Raw genomic sequence first — 23,105 nt, 5'->3', positions numbered from 1 at the left:
CATATCTGCTTTCTTAATTCAGGAAATGAAATTGCCTATTTCATTTTGCTCAGACGACCCAGCAGAAGCCTGGGCCAGCGCCCACCGAGGTCCGAATGGAACTCAGCGCTGCCCACAGGCCACCTCTGAAGCTTGAGGCGCCTGGGCCTTGCACGTAGGCTCCGGGTGCCCTTGACCTTGGCCACGGGGCTCTGTGCTCATGCGCAGCCCTCGGCCTCTGCCCCGTGCACCGTTGCTTGGTGACGGCCGTTCTGGGCGGAGAGATTCCAAACCGCCTTGCTGTCCTGCGGGGATACTGTGGCGACTGGAGTTGGCTGCTCTAGAGGCTACTGTTGGCTGGGCGCGGAGAAAACAGGCGTGAGAAGTGCGGAGGAGGTTCTGAAGCCCGTGGCTTGGCCATGAGGAGGTTCATTGGCTTAGGGATTCTGAAGGTCAGGTCCGGCTTGGGTTTCCGAAGGAGACCCCAGAGCGATGGTGGTGGCTGGCAGCCTGAGACCGGAGGTGGGGTCACCTCGGAGTCCGGGTACTGCATCCCAGACAAAGATCTCCAAAAAATCCACAGAGCTGCCTCCAGGGGCGACGTGGCCGGAGTGCAGAAGCTGCTCTCGCTCCATCCAGAGAGACTGAACGACAGAGACCGGCAGAAGAGGTGAGCGGGCCTGGGGGGCCGCTGGGCACGGGCCGGAGGCGGCGGGGGCCTGGGAGAGGGGCCCACCTGCCGGCTCCCCCGGGAGGAGCGCAGCCTGGGCGGGGCCCTTACCTGGGGGCCAGGGCCCAGGCCCACGTGGTGAGCACCAGGACAAACTCTCAAGGTCCCGTCACTCATAATTCCCCTTATAAAGCACTTTACTGACAATGTTAAACCAATTTAACTAAATATCAGTAATAGAAATGAAAAGAAGTATATGCAGCATTTTACTTTTGATGTGCACAGTTTTAGACCACATTGTTAAACACTATAGAAAAGTCCGTAATGAGAAAACTAATTCCCATAATAGAGCGACTTGTGGGCTAAAAGTTCTTCAGCTAAAACCCAGTATCCGTTTTACATCAGTGTCCACCCATGTATGTATGGTGTTTATTGAGGGGCCTTAGAAGGGAAGCTTCCAGTGGAAGATGCCTGTGGTCTTGGCTAGGAAGACTCGTTTTCTCACCGTGTGTGCTCTTCCTCTAGTTATCAGTTTTCCATAAGCCAACTAAACTCTCAGGGTTTTAAAAGTTTTGGGTTGCACATGCTCTTTGATTGTAGTGATAAAATTAAGAATCATTCTGTATAGTAGACGAAGATTTGCCCTTCTAGGTGTCAACGGGTGCTGTATTGCCACAATTTCTTTACTAAGAGCTGAAAAGAGAGATAAATGATTGGAATATAGCAGAAAATGCCCAAACACCCTAATATATGCAGGATGTTAGAGCTTCATAGTGATGACATTTAGGGTTAGTAGAAAATATGAATTACTCATGAATGATGGAAAAATACCTGTTAAGTATTTGGAGAAAATTCGTTAGATTTTCATATCACAAAAATAAGATCCAGATGTACTGTAGATTAAAAACTATAAATATACGAAATGAGGAAAGTACCAGAAGAAAACAGAAATTCCTATTTATACATTTTTTTATGTTGGCGAAGACTTCAAAAAAACCAAGAGTTCAGAAGGTTGGTTGAGCAATATAAGAAATCAATAGTCTCTGTATGTCAGATAATAATACTAACAAAGCACAAGAAAAGGTACTTGTAAATTATGTACAGCATACACATATCAGGGAAAAGTGTATCTTTGTTTTATAGAGAAGTGTCTGAAATCAACAGAAAAAAAGCAGTCGAATTTTGAATTTGACCAAGTTCTTTCTGTGTATCTATAAGTGACCAATACTTAGTGTCCTAGGTAAAAAAAAAAAGGAATTAAAGTTGCAAAAGAAATGAAAACTTCTTTTCCATCCTCAAAGGTTGAGAAGATGAGGAACCATGGTACTTGTACAGCTGCTTCAAATTTAAGTTGCTTCTGACTTTTCAAAGAGGCAGTTTGGTGATAAGTACCACATTTAAAAATGTATATTCCCTTTACCCATCAATTTCAAGCACTAAAATATCTTTATGAAATAATTAGATAAATCACATACAATTTGCTTTTCTCAGCACTGCTTACAATATCAATGTCTTGTGAAAAATTCACATCAACGGATTTCGTAAATAAATTGCAGTGCGTCTGTAGGGTGGAATTACCTGAGACCATTGAAGGTGGTATGGATAATACATACATGTTTACATGCAAAGATGTACTTTGGTAGATTGGAAAAGGAGAAAGCATTCCTTTGATTATATAGACACACACAGACTATGATGTTATTTTAGCCAAAAATATGTGCAAACTTGATATCTGAGTGTTTGTACTGTGACATTTTCTTTTTTAAAAAATCTGATCTCTACACTGAACATATACAGGAATTCTCGTAACAGCTTGTTATTAATAAAGTAATCCCAGGTAATATTTCATTATTCCCAGGAATATGCATCTTGTACAGATTAAAACAATTTCTCACTTCTATGTCCAAATTTTTTTTTTAAAGATTGGTATTTTCTGGCAACTTTTAGCCTCTTCAAAAGTAAAGGCAGTCTTTTTATCTGTGCTGGTAGAAGTTCATGTATCTATATTTCTGTACACACTTAATTTTTTATTATATAGAGCTTCACTACCTATAATATTAAATGATTTTTGATTCATCATTTTGGTTCTGTCTTTATGGAAATCAAAAAGAGCACATATAAGTGATTATTACTATTGCAGAAGTACTGCATTACTATAAACATTTTGTTTAAAAACATTGAACTCTCCAGCTGTAGTTATCCCTTCTTTCAATGCATTTATTCATCAGATATACACTGAATACCTGTTATGGAGCAGACACAGTCTACTCGGGACTCTCAGAATGTATCTCTCAGGCCCTCTTCATCCTTAAAAAACTTTATGTTGCCCAGTAGGAGCGAAATGAAAAATTGTAAATGGAAGTATTAGTACCTAATATCCATTGAAGCTTTTCCTCCCTCGTTTCAAACAAAAGGATTTCTCCAGTTAGGACATTGTGAACAGTGACCAAACTTGCTGTTTAGCTAGTGTACAATAGTATTAAATACGAGTATCGATCACTGGAAATCATCCGATTTTCATGTAATCTATGAATCAAAACAGTCAATGAAAGGAGCCATCCCTAGTCACTTGAATGCTGAGTCTCTTTTGGCTTCAGGTTTCTTGAAAATCAAAACAAGAATTTCTTGGTGATGTTAGTCCTCTTTCCCCATGATGCTCTTAAGAATGAACATTTATTTAGATGCCAACTTATGATGAGAACTGCGGAAGGTCTGGTGTGTTTCCATTATTTCACTTCACGTTAGGGTGGTAGGATGCCCGTTCTTGTAAATACCAGTAAGAAATTATTTAAATGCTCCAACTATACTTTCAAGGCATTCTGAATTATACATTGCCTTCCAGAGTCAGAGGTGTTAAAATATGAGAAAAGAAGCATCTTAGAATCACTGAAATACAGTGTTCTTTCTTAATCCTTAAAACACAGCTGCAAAGTAGGTGGAATGATATCATTTTACTTAATTGAAATGTTGTCTTTTAAAGTAGTAGTGATGGTAATGATTCTGATAATATTACCAAACAGTTATTGAGCTGTGTGTTTTGTGCTAGGAACCTAAGTAAACACTTTGCATAGATTCCCATGTAAGCCCACAACAGTGTCCTGTGATGTTAACTACAGTTTTTATCCCCATTTTGTTGATGAGGAAATGGAGGCACACAAAGGCTAAGGGACAGCTAATAAGTGGTCGAGTTAAATTAGGATCAGACCCGAGTTGAGCTGATTCCCCAGGGCATGCTCTCTGTAGTCACATAGGCTGCTCTGTCCTTAGTGTGGCGAGTAACAAGAGCTCGTGAATATTGTACTTTGTGCAGAAGAAAACTCCATGTTGGTTCTGAAGGCATTGGAGTGGCGCGTCATGTTTACAATTGCGTGCAGAGCTGCATGTTTGAGACAGTGCCCTGTAATGTCCTAAATGTCCTCTCACCCTCATAGGACTGCTCTCCATTTGGCCTGCGCCTTTGGCCATGAGGAAGTGGTGACTCTTCTAGCAGAGAAAAAATGCCAGATGAATTTCGGTGACAACAGAAACAAGACAGCTCTAATAAAGGTATGTGGTAGCCAGCTCTGTCAACAGGAGATGGATTTTATTTATTTAGAATAAAAATGAAATAGTTTCAATCAACTATAACTAATTGTGGAAACTTGTGGAATGCTTACTTTGAATTCCCATAATTTACCGTTTATTTAATGACGTATCCTGACAGGCCGTGGAGTGCCAGGAAGAGGAGTGTGCAACAATCCTACTACAGCATGGAGCGGATCCACATGTGAAGGACTTCCGTGACAACACGGCTCTCCACTACGCGGCCATGGGGCACAACACCGCGATAGCTGAACTGCTGCTGCAACACCAGGCAGACATGGAAGCAACCAATGAGGTATAGATCCACAGACTGTATTTACACAATATTTGTAATACATGTGTTTCAGCCACAAGCATTTTATTTCTAGTCGATATATACAGCATGCTGTACACCTGGCCCTGTCGCCATAGAAACAAGTCCAAAGCCAAGTCAGGAAGGGGAAATGGGGTGGCCACAGAAAGGGCCCAGCTCTGTCCTGTAAGAGTCCTGTTACTGCTTAGGAGTCGGTGCCAGGTTCACTCACACCAAGGACTGAAGACCCCGGGGGAGGGAAGTATGTGGGGGTGGCTGCTGCAGGGCAGGGCCTAAGAGATGGGTGTTCCTGGGGGTGGGTGGGAGGAGGAGTGGAGCCTGGGTCCCGCCAGGGAGCTGGGGGTGTGCAGGTAGGGAGGGGAAGCAGCAGGACACTGGCCCTGAGCACCCCAGGCCTCGGGGATTCTGAAGATTAGGGCAGGAAGGCCAGTCACGTTTGGACATCCAGCAAGGGCATCCACCTGCGTTCCTAGCCACTCTGCCAGCCACGGCCCCCCTTGAGGTCTCCACCTCGGAGTGGAGCTCCTGCTCAGCCTTGTGGAGGTGCTGGGCAGGTTTTAGGTGTACAGAGGGAGCAGGTGATGGGGACGCGTTCACCCCTTTTTGTTCCTGGACGTACATCACTGCTCGCCACTGCAACCCCAGCAGGAATGCCCTTGGTTGACAGAGGAAGGGTCAATTTTACATTTTTGGAAGCTCAAGTGTTCCCTGAATGCAAACAGTTGGAACTTAATTTTCTAAAATTTTACTTTACGTGATGATACCTCTAAAGTAGCAGTAGAGGGCACAGCTCTCTTTTATGCACTTACGACAAATTACGTGTGAAAACAAAACTTGTTACAGGCAACACTTCCTTTTTTAAGTGTTTTTTCACGTCCGAGTTGTTTTCCAATTAATGCAAAACAATGTAGGAAGGCAAAATTTGCCTTTGAAATCGGCTTTACCTTAAAACTCAAACAAACAAAAAAGCATTTTACAATATCATAGAAATCTTCCCGCTGTTGACAAATTTTTTTTTTTATAAACAAACGATTTATATAAAGCTATTTAGTACTCATTGGCTAAAGCCTAAGAGGGAAAAAGGAAAGGGAAAGGAAATAACCATCAGAAATATGCAGGGCAATTTGGAAATTTGGCTATTGAAGGGAAATAACAAGAAGAGGTTTTTCAAAACCTCATGGACACAGACAGCAGTTCAATATTTGCCAGAGGGTAAAGGGGGGAGGGGAGATAGATGAGGAAAAAGGGGTCAAACATATGGTGGTGGAAGGAGAACTGACTCTGGTGGTGAGCACACAATGCGACATACAGATGCTGTATCATAGAAATGACACTTGTAACCAACGTAATTTTACTAACCAGTGTCACCCCAATAAGTTTAATTAATAAAAAAGAGGCTTTTTATTTTTGTTTTTCTTCAGTTTATGTGCTTAGTCAAGGTCCTCTTCAGTTTTGGGGGATAATAATCCTTAGTTTTGAGAGAGAGTTAGTGAGTTTTAAACTTCCCTGAGACCACATCTGGGAAGGCTCCGAATCCACCAGATTGCAGTGAACAGGTGGCAATTAAGTGGGAAAGGAGGGAAGGACAGACAATTAAGTGACATGTCATCTGTTCTGGCAGAAAGAGCCACCTAGGGAAGAGTCTAAACTCTGCTGTGAAATGTAGACTGTCCCATGAGAAGTAAGGGGTTTAGCAATAATGAAATCAAGTTGCATTTTAATTGTTAATCCCGTTTCCACTCCTACCCAGGAAATTAAGTGTGGTTTTCATAAGTGACATGTCTCTTCCACTTTTATTTGGCCTAATCGTCAATGTCAGAGGAAATTGGTGACTTAGGCTAGAGAAGAGACCGAAGGGATCGTCTCCCGGACTAGTTCTCGGCTAGAATTCTGCTGGCGAATCACAGTCACCCTAGGAACTTGGAAACCATTTACAAGCTAGGCTCTTCCTGAAGGTTTTGACTATGGAAAGCTAATAAGGCCTGGACATGTGTTGTTTAGAAATATCTCCCTGAGATTCTGATACAACTCTTGGTTAAGAACTACTAGTGCAATGTATCAATTCACAGATCTCAAATACTTAAGAAATCTCTAGAAGAGGTGGAGTGTGAGAGGTGATTCTCCTTCAGCTCTCTCCTTCCCAACGCTCTTCGCCTGACTTTTGAACTGTCTGTACCTCTGGGCTCGAGAAGTGGAAGGAAATATCATTGGCGGTACCTGCTGGCTTAAAGAAGAAAACCTTTTTCCTTTCAGCCATCAGTCATTCACTGGCGCTCAGAGAATCTTTAGAAATTTGCTGATGGGTGGTCTCCTAATGCATAGAATCGGGCCCTTTAAGAATTTTGCATGTTTGTTTGTGCTCAGGTTGTTAGATCAACAAATGCTTACTGCAAGTGGGGTTTTCCTGCAGTAATAGGAAATTGTGAACCTACTTTTTTTGCCTGTTGTTCTGTAAATCTCCAGTTTTCTTTTCTTTGTTTTTAATTAAATTTATTGGGATGACAATGGTTATTGTATTTAAATGGGTTTCAAGTGTACATTTCTATAATGCGTCATCTGTATGTCATAGTATGTGCTCACCATCCAGAGTCAGTTCTCCTGCCTTCACTGTATGTTTGACCCCCCTTACCCTTCTCTACTATCCACCGTCCCCCCCTTACGTTCTGGTCACCACTGAACTGTTGTCTGTGTCTATCAGTTTTTGTTTCCTTGTCTTGTTCGTCTGTTGCTTTCAGTTTAATATCCCTCATATGAGTGAAGTCGGATGGTCCTCGACTTTTTCTGTCCGATTTGTGTTGCATAGCATAATAATGTCATGGTCCATCCGTGTTGTCCCAAAGGGCAGCATTTTATTTTTTCTATGGCAGAGTAGTATGCCATTGTGTATGCATACCACATCTTTTTTATCCAGTCATCTGTTGAAGGACAGTTTGGTTGTCTCCACTCCTTGGCCACTGTAAATGATGCTGCAATGATCGAAAGTGTGTGATAAATTCTCTCAGTATGTCTGTGAAATTCATAGAGCCGTGGCATAATCACGATGGTAGGTTTAAACATGAAATCCCATGAAGTTAGTAGCAATACAGATGGGAAGTGTCAATAATTTAGTGTCAGCAGTCCTATAATGTAATTGTCCATTGGATTAACAATCTGAAAAATGAATACAAATAGATTATGGTTTGAATAAGAATGGGAAAAATTCTTGAAGTGGGTGTAATGAGTCTAAATGACAGTTTTATTGCATGTTGGGGCCCAGTTTTTTAATGAAGCATATGATACTAAAAAACAGAAAGATTTTACATACAAATATTCACATTATACACAAACGTTTGGAAACAGCAGATAAAACATCCCAAGTGGGCCACGGACTAATTATGGCTCCTTGATATGTTTAGTTTACCTCCATATGTTGAGTGAACATCGAAAGTTTTGGAGACTCATGAAGAAATAAGGATGTCAAGCTTCTCCTAAAGAATCAAGCCTGGTCCCCTTGAGCCCTGACTACAGATGGGTGTCCTGTGGCGAGGCTGCGCCTCTTATATGAGACATGTGTTCCCTAGTGTGCTACTGTCCCCACCTGGCTTCTTCACTTACTTGGGTCACCTTCTTTGCCTCCGTAAGCACTGGACTGTGCGATTCCTGTTTTATAGAATATTTTGATAAACGCTTCAAGATTTTCAAGACAGTCTATATTGATTTATTATACGTATTCTGTATTAATCACCTTAGAATGAGACTGAGTTTTTCAAGCTAGAATTCCTAAGTTGTTTTTCTTTTAAAAAAAACAAAAAACAAAACACTTCCTTTATCATTATACGTCCTATAAATAATCATACCCATTGAAATGTCTTTAAGTCTTATGAGGTCAATGATGGTTATAGTTGTAGATGTTATGCATAGTCCAGGCAGTATTCTATCATCCTCCTCAACGTGGTTCCTTAAAAATGCAAGTGATTTAGTCACTTTCATGATGCTAAAAATCATCCATATAGATCAGTATTAAAACGTTAACTGATAAGCCATGATGTTTTATTTCGGAGTTATATTTTGCCTGAGCTATAAAATAATTTTAAGTAGCAATTAAAATAGAAACAGAATAAAAAACAGATTTTTTCAAAAAGTAGATAGGCATTGGGGTCCCAAGATTATCCTTGTAACTGAGAATAAAATTTCACATTGAGCTTACCAACAGCCAAGATAAAATCCCATCGTCTTATAATGGGAGAAAACCCATGGACCATTTAGTGATAAGCAATCAAAGGTCATTTGAAGCCTAACTCTTTTTAATTTAGAGTCCATTTCCTTAGTGACCCTTTTGGAGCAGGAGAGCCTGAAGTTATCATCTGGGATCCTGAGAACATGGATAGAAGAGAAGCAAGCAAGTTTGTATAAACTGCAGAAAACCTTCACTTCTGTTGGAAAGCTCTCCAAACTGTATCCCTGAAATTCTATGATACTTCAGATGTTAATGTTTGCCACAGAAAAGTATTGTCAAATCGGGATTAAGCGACCTGAAACACTTCTTTAGTAATAGCCATATAAAGCACAGTTTTATATTTCTCAAATACCGGTGATCTTTCTGGAATATTCCTACTGGGGCACAGTAATTAATTTCTGCTAAAGTACATATTCTTTGGAATATAATGTAACAAACTCTACCCCAGAAATAATTATTTAGGTTATCAATTCAATAAAACGACTTAAAGCATTTACGTCTATGTTTTCGAGCTTGGAGATACAGGGATGAAGAATAGCCCCTGCCCTCAGAAAGCTCTGGGTTCAGGTGGGGAACGATAAAATAACTGCAGTATAGTGCGATAGAGATTGTGATGGGAGCAAAGTTCTTGGCACCAGGACTGTCAGTGTTTGAAGGGAGTTCTGGAGAATGAGGTGGAAGTCCATCTGTTGGAGAGGAAGGAGGAGGATATTTTAAAGGGAAGGAGCAGCAGATGACAACACAGAGGGCTACTTTTTATTTACTTTCTCTAGTGTATGTTCAAGTTTAGAGGATCTTTTATGAGTTTTCAAATTCAATTTAGAACTATCTAGCTTTTTAAGCTATAAATTGTTTTCTCTGTTTTACAGTTTGATTTTACACCACTTTTATTTGCTGTGTGTAAGGACCGCTGGAAAATGGTGGAATTTTTACTCGAGAGACATGCAAACATACATGCAGTTGATAAGTGGAAAAGGTACATTTGTTTGTTCTTTTTTTTTAACTTAGAACTGTTTTAGAGCGGTAACAGTTACTCAAGTCAGAAAGATTAAATTAAGAAGAAGAGGATTAACCTATAATTACAAAGTGAAAAATATCAGCACATCGTCAGTTAGGTAGAAAAGCAATTATTCTGCCTGGTGAACAGGAAGAACCGTAGCCTACAGGATTCATATTCATTTATGATATCGACTGATGTCATTTGTCATTGCAGTTTTTGGTCACATGGTATTATATTAGCTAAAGGGTTTTCACAGTAACTTTACTAGTTTTGTATAGTATGGACTCTAACTTAGTTTATGATACAATATTGGATTTAGTCTCTCTGACAGTTTTTTTTAACCTCTACTGTGTATTCAGGTTTCCTTAAAAGATGCACGTTAAACGTAAATAGGAGTTGATTTTGTTGTTTGGATGACTGCTTTAAATTGTTTTCTTCAAGGAATACTGATGTTATAGGGTTTGCCCTAAGTGACTGTGAATTACTACTACCAGATATTCCTCAGTTTTTATCCTTTTTCGTTTCTAGTCTATTTTGATGGTTTTTTTTTATCATTTTTAATTGGTATGGGTAGAAGGGAGAAAGACAGCATTAACTGAATAAACTTCTTCTTTAATGAAACAAGTCATGGATGGGTGATTAAAAAAGAGATGGGCTTTCAGTTCACTCAAGACTGGCTTCAATGCTCAGCTTTCCTATGTGTCACGTGTGTGACCATGGGAACATTACTGTCATCACCAAACATGTTTCCCGATGTGGAAACGAGGGAAATAATATCTCCTTCAAGTATGGTCGTGTGTCATGACCTGGCATGTGATTCAGTGCCCAGCACATGCTTATGAGCACCGTTAACTCAATGATGACAATGTTTACTAGAATTAGTACTAATATTATTGTTTTGAGCCTGCCAAGTAGCTTTAACTTGCCTGACTTCTAGCTGACTTTGGATGTACCATATATAAGACTAAGGAAGAAATGGGAAATTCTTCATTGAAATCTTCACCTACTTCAGATAAGTGACCTCAGCAGAGTTACTTGTCTATTAGAGAACTTTAAATTAGCACCTTCTAGGTAATACCCAAGTGGAGCAAGAGGCTTTTTTTTTGTTGTTGTTTTTATGTCCCTTCATTTTAGACACAATTTGGACATAATTTACAAAGATGAACACTTAAGCATGTAAATGGTCAATTCTATACAGATAAGCAATATATTGAACTTGGTAAAGTCTCTCAATGTTGCTGTTTACGTAATTTAAGTTCCTAAGGGTGAAGTTGTCTCTCCGTTATTTCAGAACAGCCCTCATGCTTGCTGCAAAGAATAAGTCCTCAAATACAGTCCGGCTTCTGCTTCAGGCAGGTGCAGATGTCTTTGCTCAAGATGACATTGGAAGGACTGCTGAAGAATATGCTTTATCTAAGGGTTTGACGGAGTAAGTGTGTACATTGAAATGGTAGTTATCAACAAACTGGGCTTCCAGACACTTTCACTGTTACTTCTTAGGGAACAGGTGAGATGTCCTAACTGGGGTCAGGCAGGGGGGGGATGGCAGTGAGTTAGTAGACATCCTCAGCCAGAAAACAAACAGTCAGACGTGTGAGACGTAGCGAAGGGACAGATTCCTTATCCCAGAACTTTGAAGACCTTTATCTTTAGGGATCCCCACGTTCTCCATTTCATTCCAAGCATAACCCCTGTGTTTCAGGTACCAATAATGTCTCTTCTCTGACTTTTCCAACTAGTTATTTGGGGGTGTAAATTGTACAGTTTAGCAGGAAATTCTCTATTTTCTGGAGGCTATTGGCTATGCTCCCCTCTTGAATTTTTCAAGAAGCCAGAGTGTTCCCTAAGTCCAAGGGGGACCATCCTCTTTCACAAGTTAGATGGAGAGGGAAGGAAGGTCATTCTGGTCATTCATTGGTTTCCATCGATTGTGTTGCTGCACGGTTGCTATAGAAACGGTCCTGTCGTCATGACTCCCTATGCTCCAAGGTTCCCTTGCTGATCCCGAGTCCTCTGTGTCCATGGTTTTCCACACTTGGACTTCAAAGTGGCGATATTTTTAACTTGACATGCAGATGCTCGCTTACATCCTTAGCTCCTATTCCAGAGCACCAGCTCCCTGTCCCGGGAGTCTGGACTTCTAGCTTTAGCCACACACAGCCTTCCCCAACACTGAAAAACTATGCGGGGCTCACATCTTAGCCCAAACCCCATGATGACTTACCCTTTGGAGTGTCTTGTTGTGTCTTCTGCCGGCACATGTTAGTTGGAACTTTCTGAGCTGTCAGAGAGGTGCCAGTAATGCTGCAGGAGAAGATCAGACTTTCCTTTCTCCTGTTACCAGATCTGTACCCCAAGGCCACTTGCTATCCCATGGAGTATCTTTCCTTAGGTCCTGGAAGTTCCCATGCGCCTTTCCCAGAGTAGTAGACACTAACTTGCCTGTGATTCCTTAGTTAAGATGAGGCTCAGTGATCTGTTTTCCAAAATAATGAAAATCTGGCCAGTGACTTGACTCTCCCTCAGGTTTCAGAGTATTTAAAGTTTTGCCTGACACGGAAGCCAGTAAACAGAAAGCTCTGGATCTAAAGGAGGTTACTTGGTGTTAGAATAGCTGCACCCCTTCCACGCCTCATGAGTGTGCATGTGTTCTATCTTCCACGTCAACTGGGGATGCCTAGGAAGGTTAGAAAGATCTGAGAGGTCAGAGTTTCAGGAGGTAGACATGAGACGGAAGTAGTCCAAGCCAGGTCTTGACTTCTGTGACTTTTCTGCCACTGGTGTGATTAGCTACGATAATAGGGGCAGTTATGTTATCTACCTTATTGAGGTAACATATTTCTAAACGCATTTAATTACAAATTACATAATAGCTGAGATGTACTGAATTACAAACCACAAAGAGAGTAGCTGATAACCAAAATTAAAAACATTTTCTGTAAACTGCAACATTTGAATGTTAAATAGAACCTATGAAAAGCACACATTAGGTTTATTTGGAATTCCAAAATAATTTCAAAAACTAAAGCTCAAAAATACTTATTCCATTGCCTTACCATTTTGCTGTATTACCTATTTGATCCTCTGACAACCTATAAAATAAGGCAGTGAGATGCTTGGTTTGTAGAGGAAAGCTCTGAGCCTAACAGCGGTGACTTCCCCGAAAACGGATCTTGTGGGCTATAGAACTAGGATTTCTGAGTTCTCAGCTCTCGCCCCTGCTAATTCTAATTAACTGACTGAACTGTAGTGCCCTCAGCATGACTGGTTCACCTTGCTCTTTTGTCTTCTTTAATCACATGCTTAAGAAACATTTTGTGCAACTTACTATGGGTTTTTTTAACTTAAATTTACAGGGGTGACATAGGGGTTTAACTTAAATTTATAGGGGTGACAATAGGGGTAAAATTACATAGGTTTCAAATGTACAATTCTTTAATATATTGTCTATATATCACATTGTGTGTTGACCACCCAGAGTCAGTTCTCCTTCTGTCACCATATGTTTGACCCCCTTTACCCTTTTCTACTATCCCCTCTTCCACTTACTCTCTGACAACCACTGAACTGTTGTCTGTGTCTATGAGTTTTTGTTTCTTTATTTGTTTGTCTTTAGAACTTACAAAATTGAAGCGTATGGGATAATTCAAGTTTTTATATTAGCTCAGACATTACCTGAAATACTCTAAGAATTCCATGTTTTGATAAATGTTTTCCTGTCAGTATTAAAACAGTAATATTCTCACCTCTTTTATACATAGCAACGCCCAACTAATTTCTGATTATAAAAAGGAAAGGAGATGTAAAACGTCTTCTGACAGTAACAGTCGAGGTAAGACTCTTAATGGTGAAGTATTCTTTGTGGTCCTACCAGACATACAGTAAGACTAAGAAAGTTTTGCTATTGAAAGAGCTGTTAAAAAAATGTGTATATTGCATGTATATTTTTTCTTTGTTAGTTAATGTCTTTCTTCATAGTCTAGTATTCAGAATTATTATAAAAGTTAATTGTAGGTAATTTAAAATCTGAGAGAAAAGAAACTCATTTATCTAGTCATGACCCCTACAATCCCATATGATATTTATGTAAATAAGAAAAATGATTTTTAAATTAGTATGTTGTATGTTGCTTCTATAATCACCTTATAAGTTGGTCAATAAGTTGGACTTGTAAAAATAAATATTTGTTTAAATTTTACAGCAAATGGATTACATGTAGTGATTGAATTCTTGTTATTACATTGTGGTTTGTCTCACCATAATGTAACTAAAACTAGGAACTCAACAATACCTTCCTAGTCCCACAAACAAATGGCAAACAATAAGAGCTGCAAAACTTAGCCAGTGTGAAGGAATCGCAGTGAGACTGTTTTTAAAACGTATCTACTGATACAAGTCAGTAAAGCTGTGCCTTGTTGAGAAGCATGGGTTATTTTCCATGTGGATATGCCAACAAGGTCTCACTATTATCACCTTTTTTCCTCATAAGTCAAAACAGAGTGAGACATGTTGACCTCATTAGAAGATGTTTTCTTCTGTTAGTTGGATAGTTGTCATGACAGTGTAATTTCTCTAGAACAATATGCTCTGTAGCCACTAGTCAAAAGATAATCATAATAAATGTTCCCATAGCCTAACTTAGGACTCAAAAGATTATAATAAAAGTACAGAAAAGTTTCACAATGACAAAAACGCTATTCTACTCACTGAATGTGGCACCTTGTGCACTGTGCAATCTGAAATGCCCGAGGACCCCTTTAACTTAGTAGACCTCTATCAAAGCACTTGTGTCGGTGGTTTTGCAAGTTATAGGAAACACAGAGATGAAACGGAATTTGATCTTTAATGTGCCCCTAAGACTTTAGAGCTGTCCCTGGTTTATTTCTATGGTTTCTTAAAACAGATTTTTCAAGGGCGATCTTTTCATTTATTTATTTATTTGCCTCTGCAGCCATTTGCTGTGTAACCATCAGGTGTCTTTTAGGCACTAAGTGTTATTTTGATGTTGTAGAAGACAAGCATTTTAAAACCACAGTCCCTACCTCCAAGAGCGTGTTCTTATTATTGTCATTTTTATTATTTATTATACTTTACACAGTGCTTACTAGGTGCCAGAGCCCACTGAGAGCTTATAATTATCATTATTGTTTGTTATTCGGTGTGTAGTATCAGATCTGACAATTAAGTTTGAGAACTTGCCACCGTGCGCTTACATTGGCAGCACTGTACAAACAGCTCAGTAAGGTTTCATAACCTTGGTATATCAGTGTCTCAGAGTTGTGTTTGTGTTGATGTGTGGCTGTGTCTTGCTGAGTGGCAGTGTCTTGCTCGTTGTTGTTGCATGTTTTTGTGTGCCATTGCGAGGCTGTCTGAGCTTGAATCAGAGCTATGATCAAACATTAAATTTCTTGTTAAACTTGGCAAGAGTGGAAGTGAAATCAGGAACATGTTAGTCCAGGTTCATGGGGATAATGTCATGAAGAAAACGGCCATGAACAAATGGATTAAACATTTTTCTGAGGGGAAAGATTGTGTCACTGATGAAGAGACGTCATGGTGGCCAGAATTGACCAGAACTGAGGAAAACATTGCAAAAATTCATTGAATTGTGAGTCAAAATCATTGGCTGACTGTGAGAAGCATAGCAGACCAAGTAAACATCGATACAGAAACAGTTAGGAAAATTTTAACTGAAAATCTTGGCATGAGAAAGGTGTGTGCAAAAATAGATCCAAAGGGGCTCACCGATGAACAAAAGCAAAGGAGAGTCAAAGGTTGCCAAGACCTTTTGGAGAGGCAAGACAATGTTTTGAGCCGTGTTTTCACTGGTGATGAAACCTGGGTATACCAATACGATTCTAAAATAAAGCATCAAAGTGCACAATGGACGTCAGCCAATTCTCCATGACCAAAAAAGTTCTTCCAGTCCAAATCAAGAATCAAAACAATTTTGCTAACCTGTTTTGATATCAGAGAGATTATTCATTATAAATTTGTACCAACTGGACAAACAGTTAAGCATGTTTAGTTTTTGGAAGTTCTGAAAAGACTGCATGAAAATGTTAGAAGTAAACAACCTCAACCTTTGGCCCACTATTCATGGCTGTTGCATCACGACAATGCACCAGCTCACACGGCGCTGTCTGTGAGGGAGTGTTTAGCCAGTAAACAAATAACTGTATTGATATACTCACCCTACTCACCTGATCTGGTCCCCAATGACTTCTTTCTTTACCCGAAGATAAAGGAAATACTGAAAGAAAGACATTTTGATGACATTCGGGACATCAAGAGTAATACAACAACAGCTCTGATGGCCATTCCAGAAAAAGAGTTCCAAAATTGCTTTGAAGGGTGGACTAGGCACTAGCATCGGTGCACAGCTTCCCAAGGGCAGTACTTAGAATGTGACCAGAGTGATATTCAGCAATGAGGTATGCAGCACTTTTTCTAGGATGACTTCGTGAACCTAATTGTCAGATCTCGTGGGCCAGACACTTTATGTCCATGATGATGATTTCGGTTGTAAAAACCTGGGTAGGATTTAAGGGAAGTATGCAGTGTGAGTGGGAGTTGGCCAGATAAAGAGGCAGGACCGTGTTGGGCAGGGGAAACAATAATCAAGATTACAGGTTTGGCAGAAGGAACTGCAGACATAGGCTAAGATACACAGTGAACTTCGCAGGATTTACAAGCAGTTCAGTTTTGATGGTATAAAAAGCGTGCTGTGGGAATGGTTGAGAAGGTGGTGAACACCTAGGTAAGGCGAGCTTAAGAAAGTCTTTAGTTCTAGAGAAAGGAGTTGCTCTTATCCTGTAGGCCTTGGGAAATATATCAGTTAGAATAGTTTAGCTGCAGGTGATAGGTGACCTAATTAACAGTGGTTACAACAGGAGGCACCAGGATGGTTTTGGTGGTTCTGTGATGCCATGAGTTGCCTGTTGTTGTCCCTGTTTCAGTTGTGAGGTTGTCAGTGTTTTGTTTAAGTCTCATTTGCTGGCTGGTTAATTAGCAACGGCTCCAAGCATCATATTCTCACAGGACAATATCCAAAGGCTGAAGGACTGCGTTTCTGTGGTATATAGTTGGCATACCACATTATATCAGTTCAGGTGTACAACATAGTGATTTGACATTGATATACCTTGCGAGGTTATCACCACAATATGTCTAGTAAGCATCTATCACCCTTCAAAGTGACTGTAATATTGATATTTTCCCTGTGCTGTCAACTACATCCCTGTGGCTTAGATATTTCATCACTGGAAGTTTGTACTTCTCATTCACTTTCTTTTTCGTTCATCTCTTCAACTCCCTTTCATCTGGGAACAATCAAGTTGCTTTTTTGTAGCTATGGGTCTGTTTCTGTTTTGTTTGTTTTGCTTTTCTAGGTTCCACATATAAATGAGATCATAAGGTATTTGTCTTTTTCTGTCTTCTTTCACTTAACATAATACCTCTAGGAACTTCCACATTGTTACAAAGGGCAAGATTTCATCTTTTATGGATGAGTTATTATTATATCAGTTATATTAAGGATGAGTTAATTATTCTAATATCAGTTATAGTATTACTGTATACACACACACACACACACACACCTCACACACATATCAAATCCTCTTTATGCATTCATCTATCGAAGGACGCCTATGTTGCTTCCATATCCTGGCTATTATATATACTGCTGCAGTGAACATAGAGGTGCAGGTGTCTTTTCAAATTACTGTTTTGGTTTTTGTTGGACAAATACCCAGAAGTAGAATTGCAAGATCTCATGGCAGTTCTATTTCTGATATTTTGAGGAATCTCCATACTGTTTCCCCCAGTGAATATAACAATTTACAAATCCAAAAACAGTGCAGGCTCTGTTTTTCCTTTCCTCCACTTCCTTGCCGACATTTGTTATATGGTGCCATTTTGATGGTAGCCATCTGAGAGTAATGAGGTGGTATTGCTCTGTGGTTTTGATATCTGTTTCCCTGATAAACGGTGATGTTCAGCTATGTGATTCTTTTAAATAGGAAGAAGACTGAGAGGCTGCCAGTAGATCCCTTAACATTTACAGGCTAGGGTACAGCACATGCTGGTTCCCACAGCAGTTAGGGGTAAAGCAGTCACTGTGATTAGCTTAGTGTAATCATTTTTCTTTGTGGAGCTGGAGAGAGGCCATGTTCTTTGTGTATTGGGACAGTAAATATCCACACAGCATTGTGGTTCTCCAGTGAGAATGAAGATGAAGAAATGGCAAGTGGGCAGGGACTCAGCAATGGTTACTGCAGGGATCATGGGAGAGTTTTGAGCAGACTAGGAACAAGATGAGACGGCATTCGGACACTCTGGTTGTGGTATAAAGCAGGGACCAGCAAGCTTATTCTGTAAAGGGCCTGATTTTAGGCCATGTGGTCTCTGTCATACCTACTCAAATCTGCCATCATGGTGTGAAAGCAGTCGTGGGCCAACTGAATAGGCAAGACTGTGCTACAGTAAAGCTTTATTTACAAAAATTGATGGCAGGTTGGAGTTTGCTGGCCCCTCACATAGAGGATAGATTGAAGAAAAGCACATGAAAATAAGTGGCAGACAAAGGAAGCTTTTACTTCCTTGGACTAGTATCAGTCCATTGTGATATTTTTCACCCATCCATTTTGAAAGAAAAAAAAGTCAGGAAGGTTAATTTATTCAATTTAACATGTTGGTCTTTGCTGGCTAATGTCTTTCTCATTTGTTTTGCTGAAAATAAATCCTATATATTTAGGAAGCAACAATAAGAGTCGGTGGTGTTTCATTTCTTCCCCCTGTGAAAGCCATCTGCTAAGAGCCCCTGTTTGACTAGGGCAGTGGCTGTGGAAAAATAAAGCAGAGCCTGGAGAGTGTTATGGTTAATACAATTTAGTGATGATTGAATGTAAAAAGTTAGTGGGGAGTGAGAAAACTAAGATGATTCCTAGGTTTCCAGAATGTGCACTAGCATTTCAATGGGACATGAGAAGAGTGACTAGGACATTATCAGATGGAGAGAGAAGAACAGCAGGTCAATAGGGAAGACACGTTTTTTTCCTCTGAATGTTGAGTTTCTTGGTATATCCATGGGGAACTCATCCTACATGGATATAATTTTTTGTTTCCTTTTCACATATTCTGTTAACCACTGCTTTTTCATACTAGAGCTATGTTTTTAGTTTTATAAGCAATAAAGAAGTTTAGAAAGCAAAGGAACTCTATAATCAGTGTACATTATTATACTACAAGTGATAGTTATATGTTTTTCTGTAATTATCCCAGTTACTTGATTGATTCATAACTCTTATAAAAAGGACATAAACCCTACCTAGTTGTAGAAAATTGACAGTGTGATCTCTTCATTTGCTATATAGGAACTGATAGAACATGTTGTCATTAGGATGTTTTATTTTTTATTCTGATTAAAATAGGATGGTTGCTTGTTTTACAGTATTTTCTGACATCATTTCATTTATCCTCTTTATGCCTTTATTCAAATATATCTAGCTCTACAGGAATCTGCAAAAGAAGAATAAAAAAAAAACAAATTTAATGATAGGTAATCTGCAAAATCACCTTCTGACCTTAATCATGTAGAAAGCATCAACCCAAAGAATGAAAATTTCATATAATGCCATTTATTAGAGATTCTTAACACCACCCCTAGGTTTGGTTATTCACTAGAGCACTTTACAAGACTCAGCCTATAGCTGTACTAATGCCTGTGATTTATTACAGTGAGAGCAAAATCAGCAAAGAGAAAAGGTGTATGTGACAGTGTCTGACAGGAGGGAACCAGGCGCAAGTTTCTAAGACGCATGTCCTGCGGAGTTAGCAGGATGTGCTTAATTCCCCACTGTTAAATTCTGGCACCACATGTGAAATGCTGTCTAGTGGTACCGGAGTCTCATTAGACTCAGTGCCTTCATGGAGTGCTTTCATGGCACGCCAGTCACATAGGCAACGTCCCCCTAGCAGGTGCTAACATTCCTGATTCCCAGAAGGAAAGCGAGTGTCCAGCATGAACCACCTTGTTTGTACAAGCATTTCAGGCACGGTGAGCCACACTTAGTTAGGGAATGGTGGGAACCCTCCCCATATGCAGGTTTCCAGATACCAGCCAAGGGCCAGCCATTCAAGCAGGACTTTCAAAGGATAGCAGTCAGGCCTGCTGTATGAAATCTTTTCTGCACAGCAGTTATAGGCATGACTTAATTTTTGGTGTAGCTTAAAATTTTATTTTAATAGCAAGTAATATGGTGACGTGCCTTGGTACTGGTTTTGGTTGTATCATCCATTAAAAATTGCAGTGCTGATTACTTTTTTGCCTTTTCGTGAGTATTTCAAAGGTATTGTACATACATTACTATGGCAATAACCATGGCAATTACAATCTCTTTGTGTGATTAATGTTTCAGTATAGCTTTTGAATAAAATCAGCACAATGATTTTTGATTTACAATGAGAATCAAAGTTGTCCTGTAAGTACAGGGACGATTCCATTTTGATTCACTTGGCATCCCTATTCAGCATGCTAAAGCGAGATGTTCAGTCACGTTTATCAGTGATTTTCTTGTGTAAGTATTCCAAAAATCACTTGCTTTGTTTATGGCTTTTCATATGCTTCATTCGGTTGGGTGAATAATCATATTCTGATACTGGATCTTTATATTCATTTTCAAGGTGACTGTATTTTGAAAATAGCATTAATGTGTTCATATCTGGTAATAGCAGGTTCAGTGGAAAACTTTTATTTTTTTTTTAATTAGTAAGCCTTCGTTTTTAGAGCAGGTTTAGGTTCAGGGCAAAATTGAGTGGAGAGTAGAGAAAGTTCCCTCAAAACCCATGTCCCCGTCCACACAGAGCCTCCCTCACTGTTGACACCCTGCCCGCGGGTGGTACATTCACGACGACCCATGAACTGCACTGACTCAGCATGACCACTCACAGCACACACTTGACGTTAGAGTTCACTCTTGCTGTGGTCCAATCTGTGGGGTTTGACAAACGTATAATGACAGGTCTCCACCCTTCCAGTCTCACCCAGACTAGATCCACTACTAGATACCCTCTGTGGCGTTTCCTCAGCCCTCCCTTCTCCCTAACCTCCGGAAGCCACACGTCTTTCTACTGCTACATAGTTTTGTTTTTTTCTGAATATCATATAGTTGGAATCATACAGTGGCCATCTTTTTGACTGTTTAAAAACTTAAAACTCCAGGGTCATTGAAGGTAGTTATTCAAGATAACCTCTTTGTCTTTTGGGGGGGGGGTGTTTGTTTGTTTGCTGTTATTCATCGGCTTAGGATTTGATGACATATGACTTACAAGGTAAAAAAACCATGATTTCTATACACATTTGCCACTATGGGGAGGGATGAGAAAAATGGCATCACACGCTGCTGTACAGCAATAACTCTTTGGACCTTCCTGCTCTATGAGGTGAGCCGGATAGATTCTCCAGCAATGGAGGGAAACAGTCTCAGGGGTTAGACTTGATAAAACTGGAATCGCAAAGTCTTTCATACTTATCCTGCACTGGAGAGAGGGCCAGAAAGAGTCTGTTTCCTGTGTTTTGCCGTGCTGCAAAGTAGACTGCCTTTGACTAAGCTGCTAATGACAGGGTGTTTCATCCTAAACTGAATACCCTTGACTGAAGAGCGGCACAGCGGTACTGTGTCAGAGCAAAACAAGTGGACTCTCTTCTAACTGCTCTTCATGACAGAAGTGCAGAAAAATCATGCTATTTAAATTGGACCGTGTTAGTTTATGATACTGATTTTACTACTGATACCATTTTCGTTCACTCCGATGGGTTTGGTAAGGATTACAATCATTGTAAGTAGCACTTGACTTGTAGCTATCAAATGATTGCACATCCCGTTTATTTTTCTCTCATTAGATATAAATGTATAATACATACAAACATGCATAAGTACATGCATGTACATACATATGTGTACGTATATATGTATGAATATATAAATATAAATATATATACACACATATATATAGGAGAGGAAGTAAAAGTTCTTCATGTATTAATTGCCCACCAGTTGTATCAGTAACATTCACTCTACTATAGTCTTCAGGGATGTTCCCAAAGAAATATTTTTTCATCACTTCAGTCTGATGCTTTCAAAGTTCTGTGTTTTTCTATTGTGTATTTACAATGTATTTGAATTTTTTTCTTTTAACAGTGGATGAGTGTTCTCAATGCGACCATGCAAGCAGGTAGGATTTTATGGATTTCTAAAATTGCATGTTAACTAAGAGACTGCGGAGAGAAGCCAGTAAGCTTTAATGAGTGTTCTGCTCTGGGCTAGACCCTATACTATGTGCCTAACATTGGTTATCCCAGGTCGTCGGCACAGTAGATTTGCAAAGTAGCTGTGCTGTTCAGCCGTTTTTATTCATTAGAGGAGTATGGTTCCAGGAGGTGGATTAATTTAACCCTGATTCCATAGTTACCAAGTGGCTGACATGTGATGTGACCTTCAGCCTGCTTGGTTTCCCAAGTCCGTTCTCTTGTCCCTCAGCCTATACTGAGAAGTGCCTGGACAGGACTGGATTCAAGATTCAGGTACAAGTCAGGTGGCCTCAGAGAGTCCCGTTTAGTGATGCCTTAGTGCTGATTTAGAAGTTTCCTATCAAGCCCAGTTAGCCCAAGCTTTTGTCTTAATGTACTTGACAATTGCAGCAGTCACGAGAACCTTGTTTTCACCATCAGTGTTGAGGGCAGATGTCAGTTCGCTGTGGCCACAGAACCACAGGTTGTACATAAGCAAGACCTAATCAGATAAATGTTTTCAGGGATAATGCGATGTACCCTTCTTGGGACGAATCGTTGTTCTGTAAGTGAAGATCATCTATGTATACACTGTTGTGTTAATTCAGCACAAATTGAGAGGATATTTTTCATTGATTTTTCTACTTACTGACTCCCATTACTGTGTTTCCATTTAAGCTAGTACGCTTCCCTCATTCTAGGAAGTTTTTTCTTTTTTTCTAGTCTTTCTTCCTTCTTCCATGACTTTTCTTGATTTTTTACCTTTTTCTCTGCTTTTCTTGGGGTTTTTTTGTTGCTGTTATTTTTTTCCACTTCTGCCAGCTAAGTATTCTCCATTTTTCCAGACAGAACCAAAAATACATAGAATTCCAGGTGTTGAAGGAATGTTATCAATTAATTATTGCAAACACCCCTAGTACTTCATGCTGCCATTAATGTTTTGGTCAAGTGGTTGATCACATGAGGAGTTTGAACTCCAAGAGATTGAAGTGACTTATTTGACTACAGTGAGTGATGAAATGAGATTAGTATAGGTTTCTAAGCCCAGTACAC

General features: G+C 39.8%; 1 protein-coding gene across 1 annotated transcript in view; it reads left to right on the top strand.

Annotated features, from left to right (window-relative positions):
* Positions 1-254: 254 nt before the first annotated feature.
* LOC308495667 (uncharacterized protein) overlaps positions 255-23,105 on the top strand; it is a 45,164-nt gene continuing 22,313 nt past the window's right edge. Inside the window, exons 1-7 of the mRNA XM_081080641.1 lie at positions 255-649; positions 4,081-4,195; positions 4,353-4,526; positions 9,630-9,736; positions 11,052-11,189; positions 13,522-13,592; positions 21,964-21,997. Coding sequence (XP_080936767.1) covers positions 399-649; positions 4,081-4,195; positions 4,353-4,526; positions 9,630-9,736; positions 11,052-11,189; positions 13,522-13,592; positions 21,964-21,997 — 890 coding nt within the window. The 5' untranslated portion in view covers positions 255-398. The remainder of the gene's footprint in view (positions 650-4,080; positions 4,196-4,352; positions 4,527-9,629; positions 9,737-11,051; positions 11,190-13,521; positions 13,593-21,963; positions 21,998-23,105) is intronic.

The sequence above is a fragment of the Rhinolophus hipposideros genome, assembly GCF_964194185.1.
Source record: "Rhinolophus hipposideros genome assembly, contig: HAP1_SCAFFOLD_87, whole genome shotgun sequence".
Lineage (NCBI taxonomy): Eukaryota > Metazoa > Chordata > Mammalia > Chiroptera > Rhinolophidae > Rhinolophus > Rhinolophus hipposideros.
This window is presented reverse-complemented; position numbering and strand designations above follow the sequence as displayed.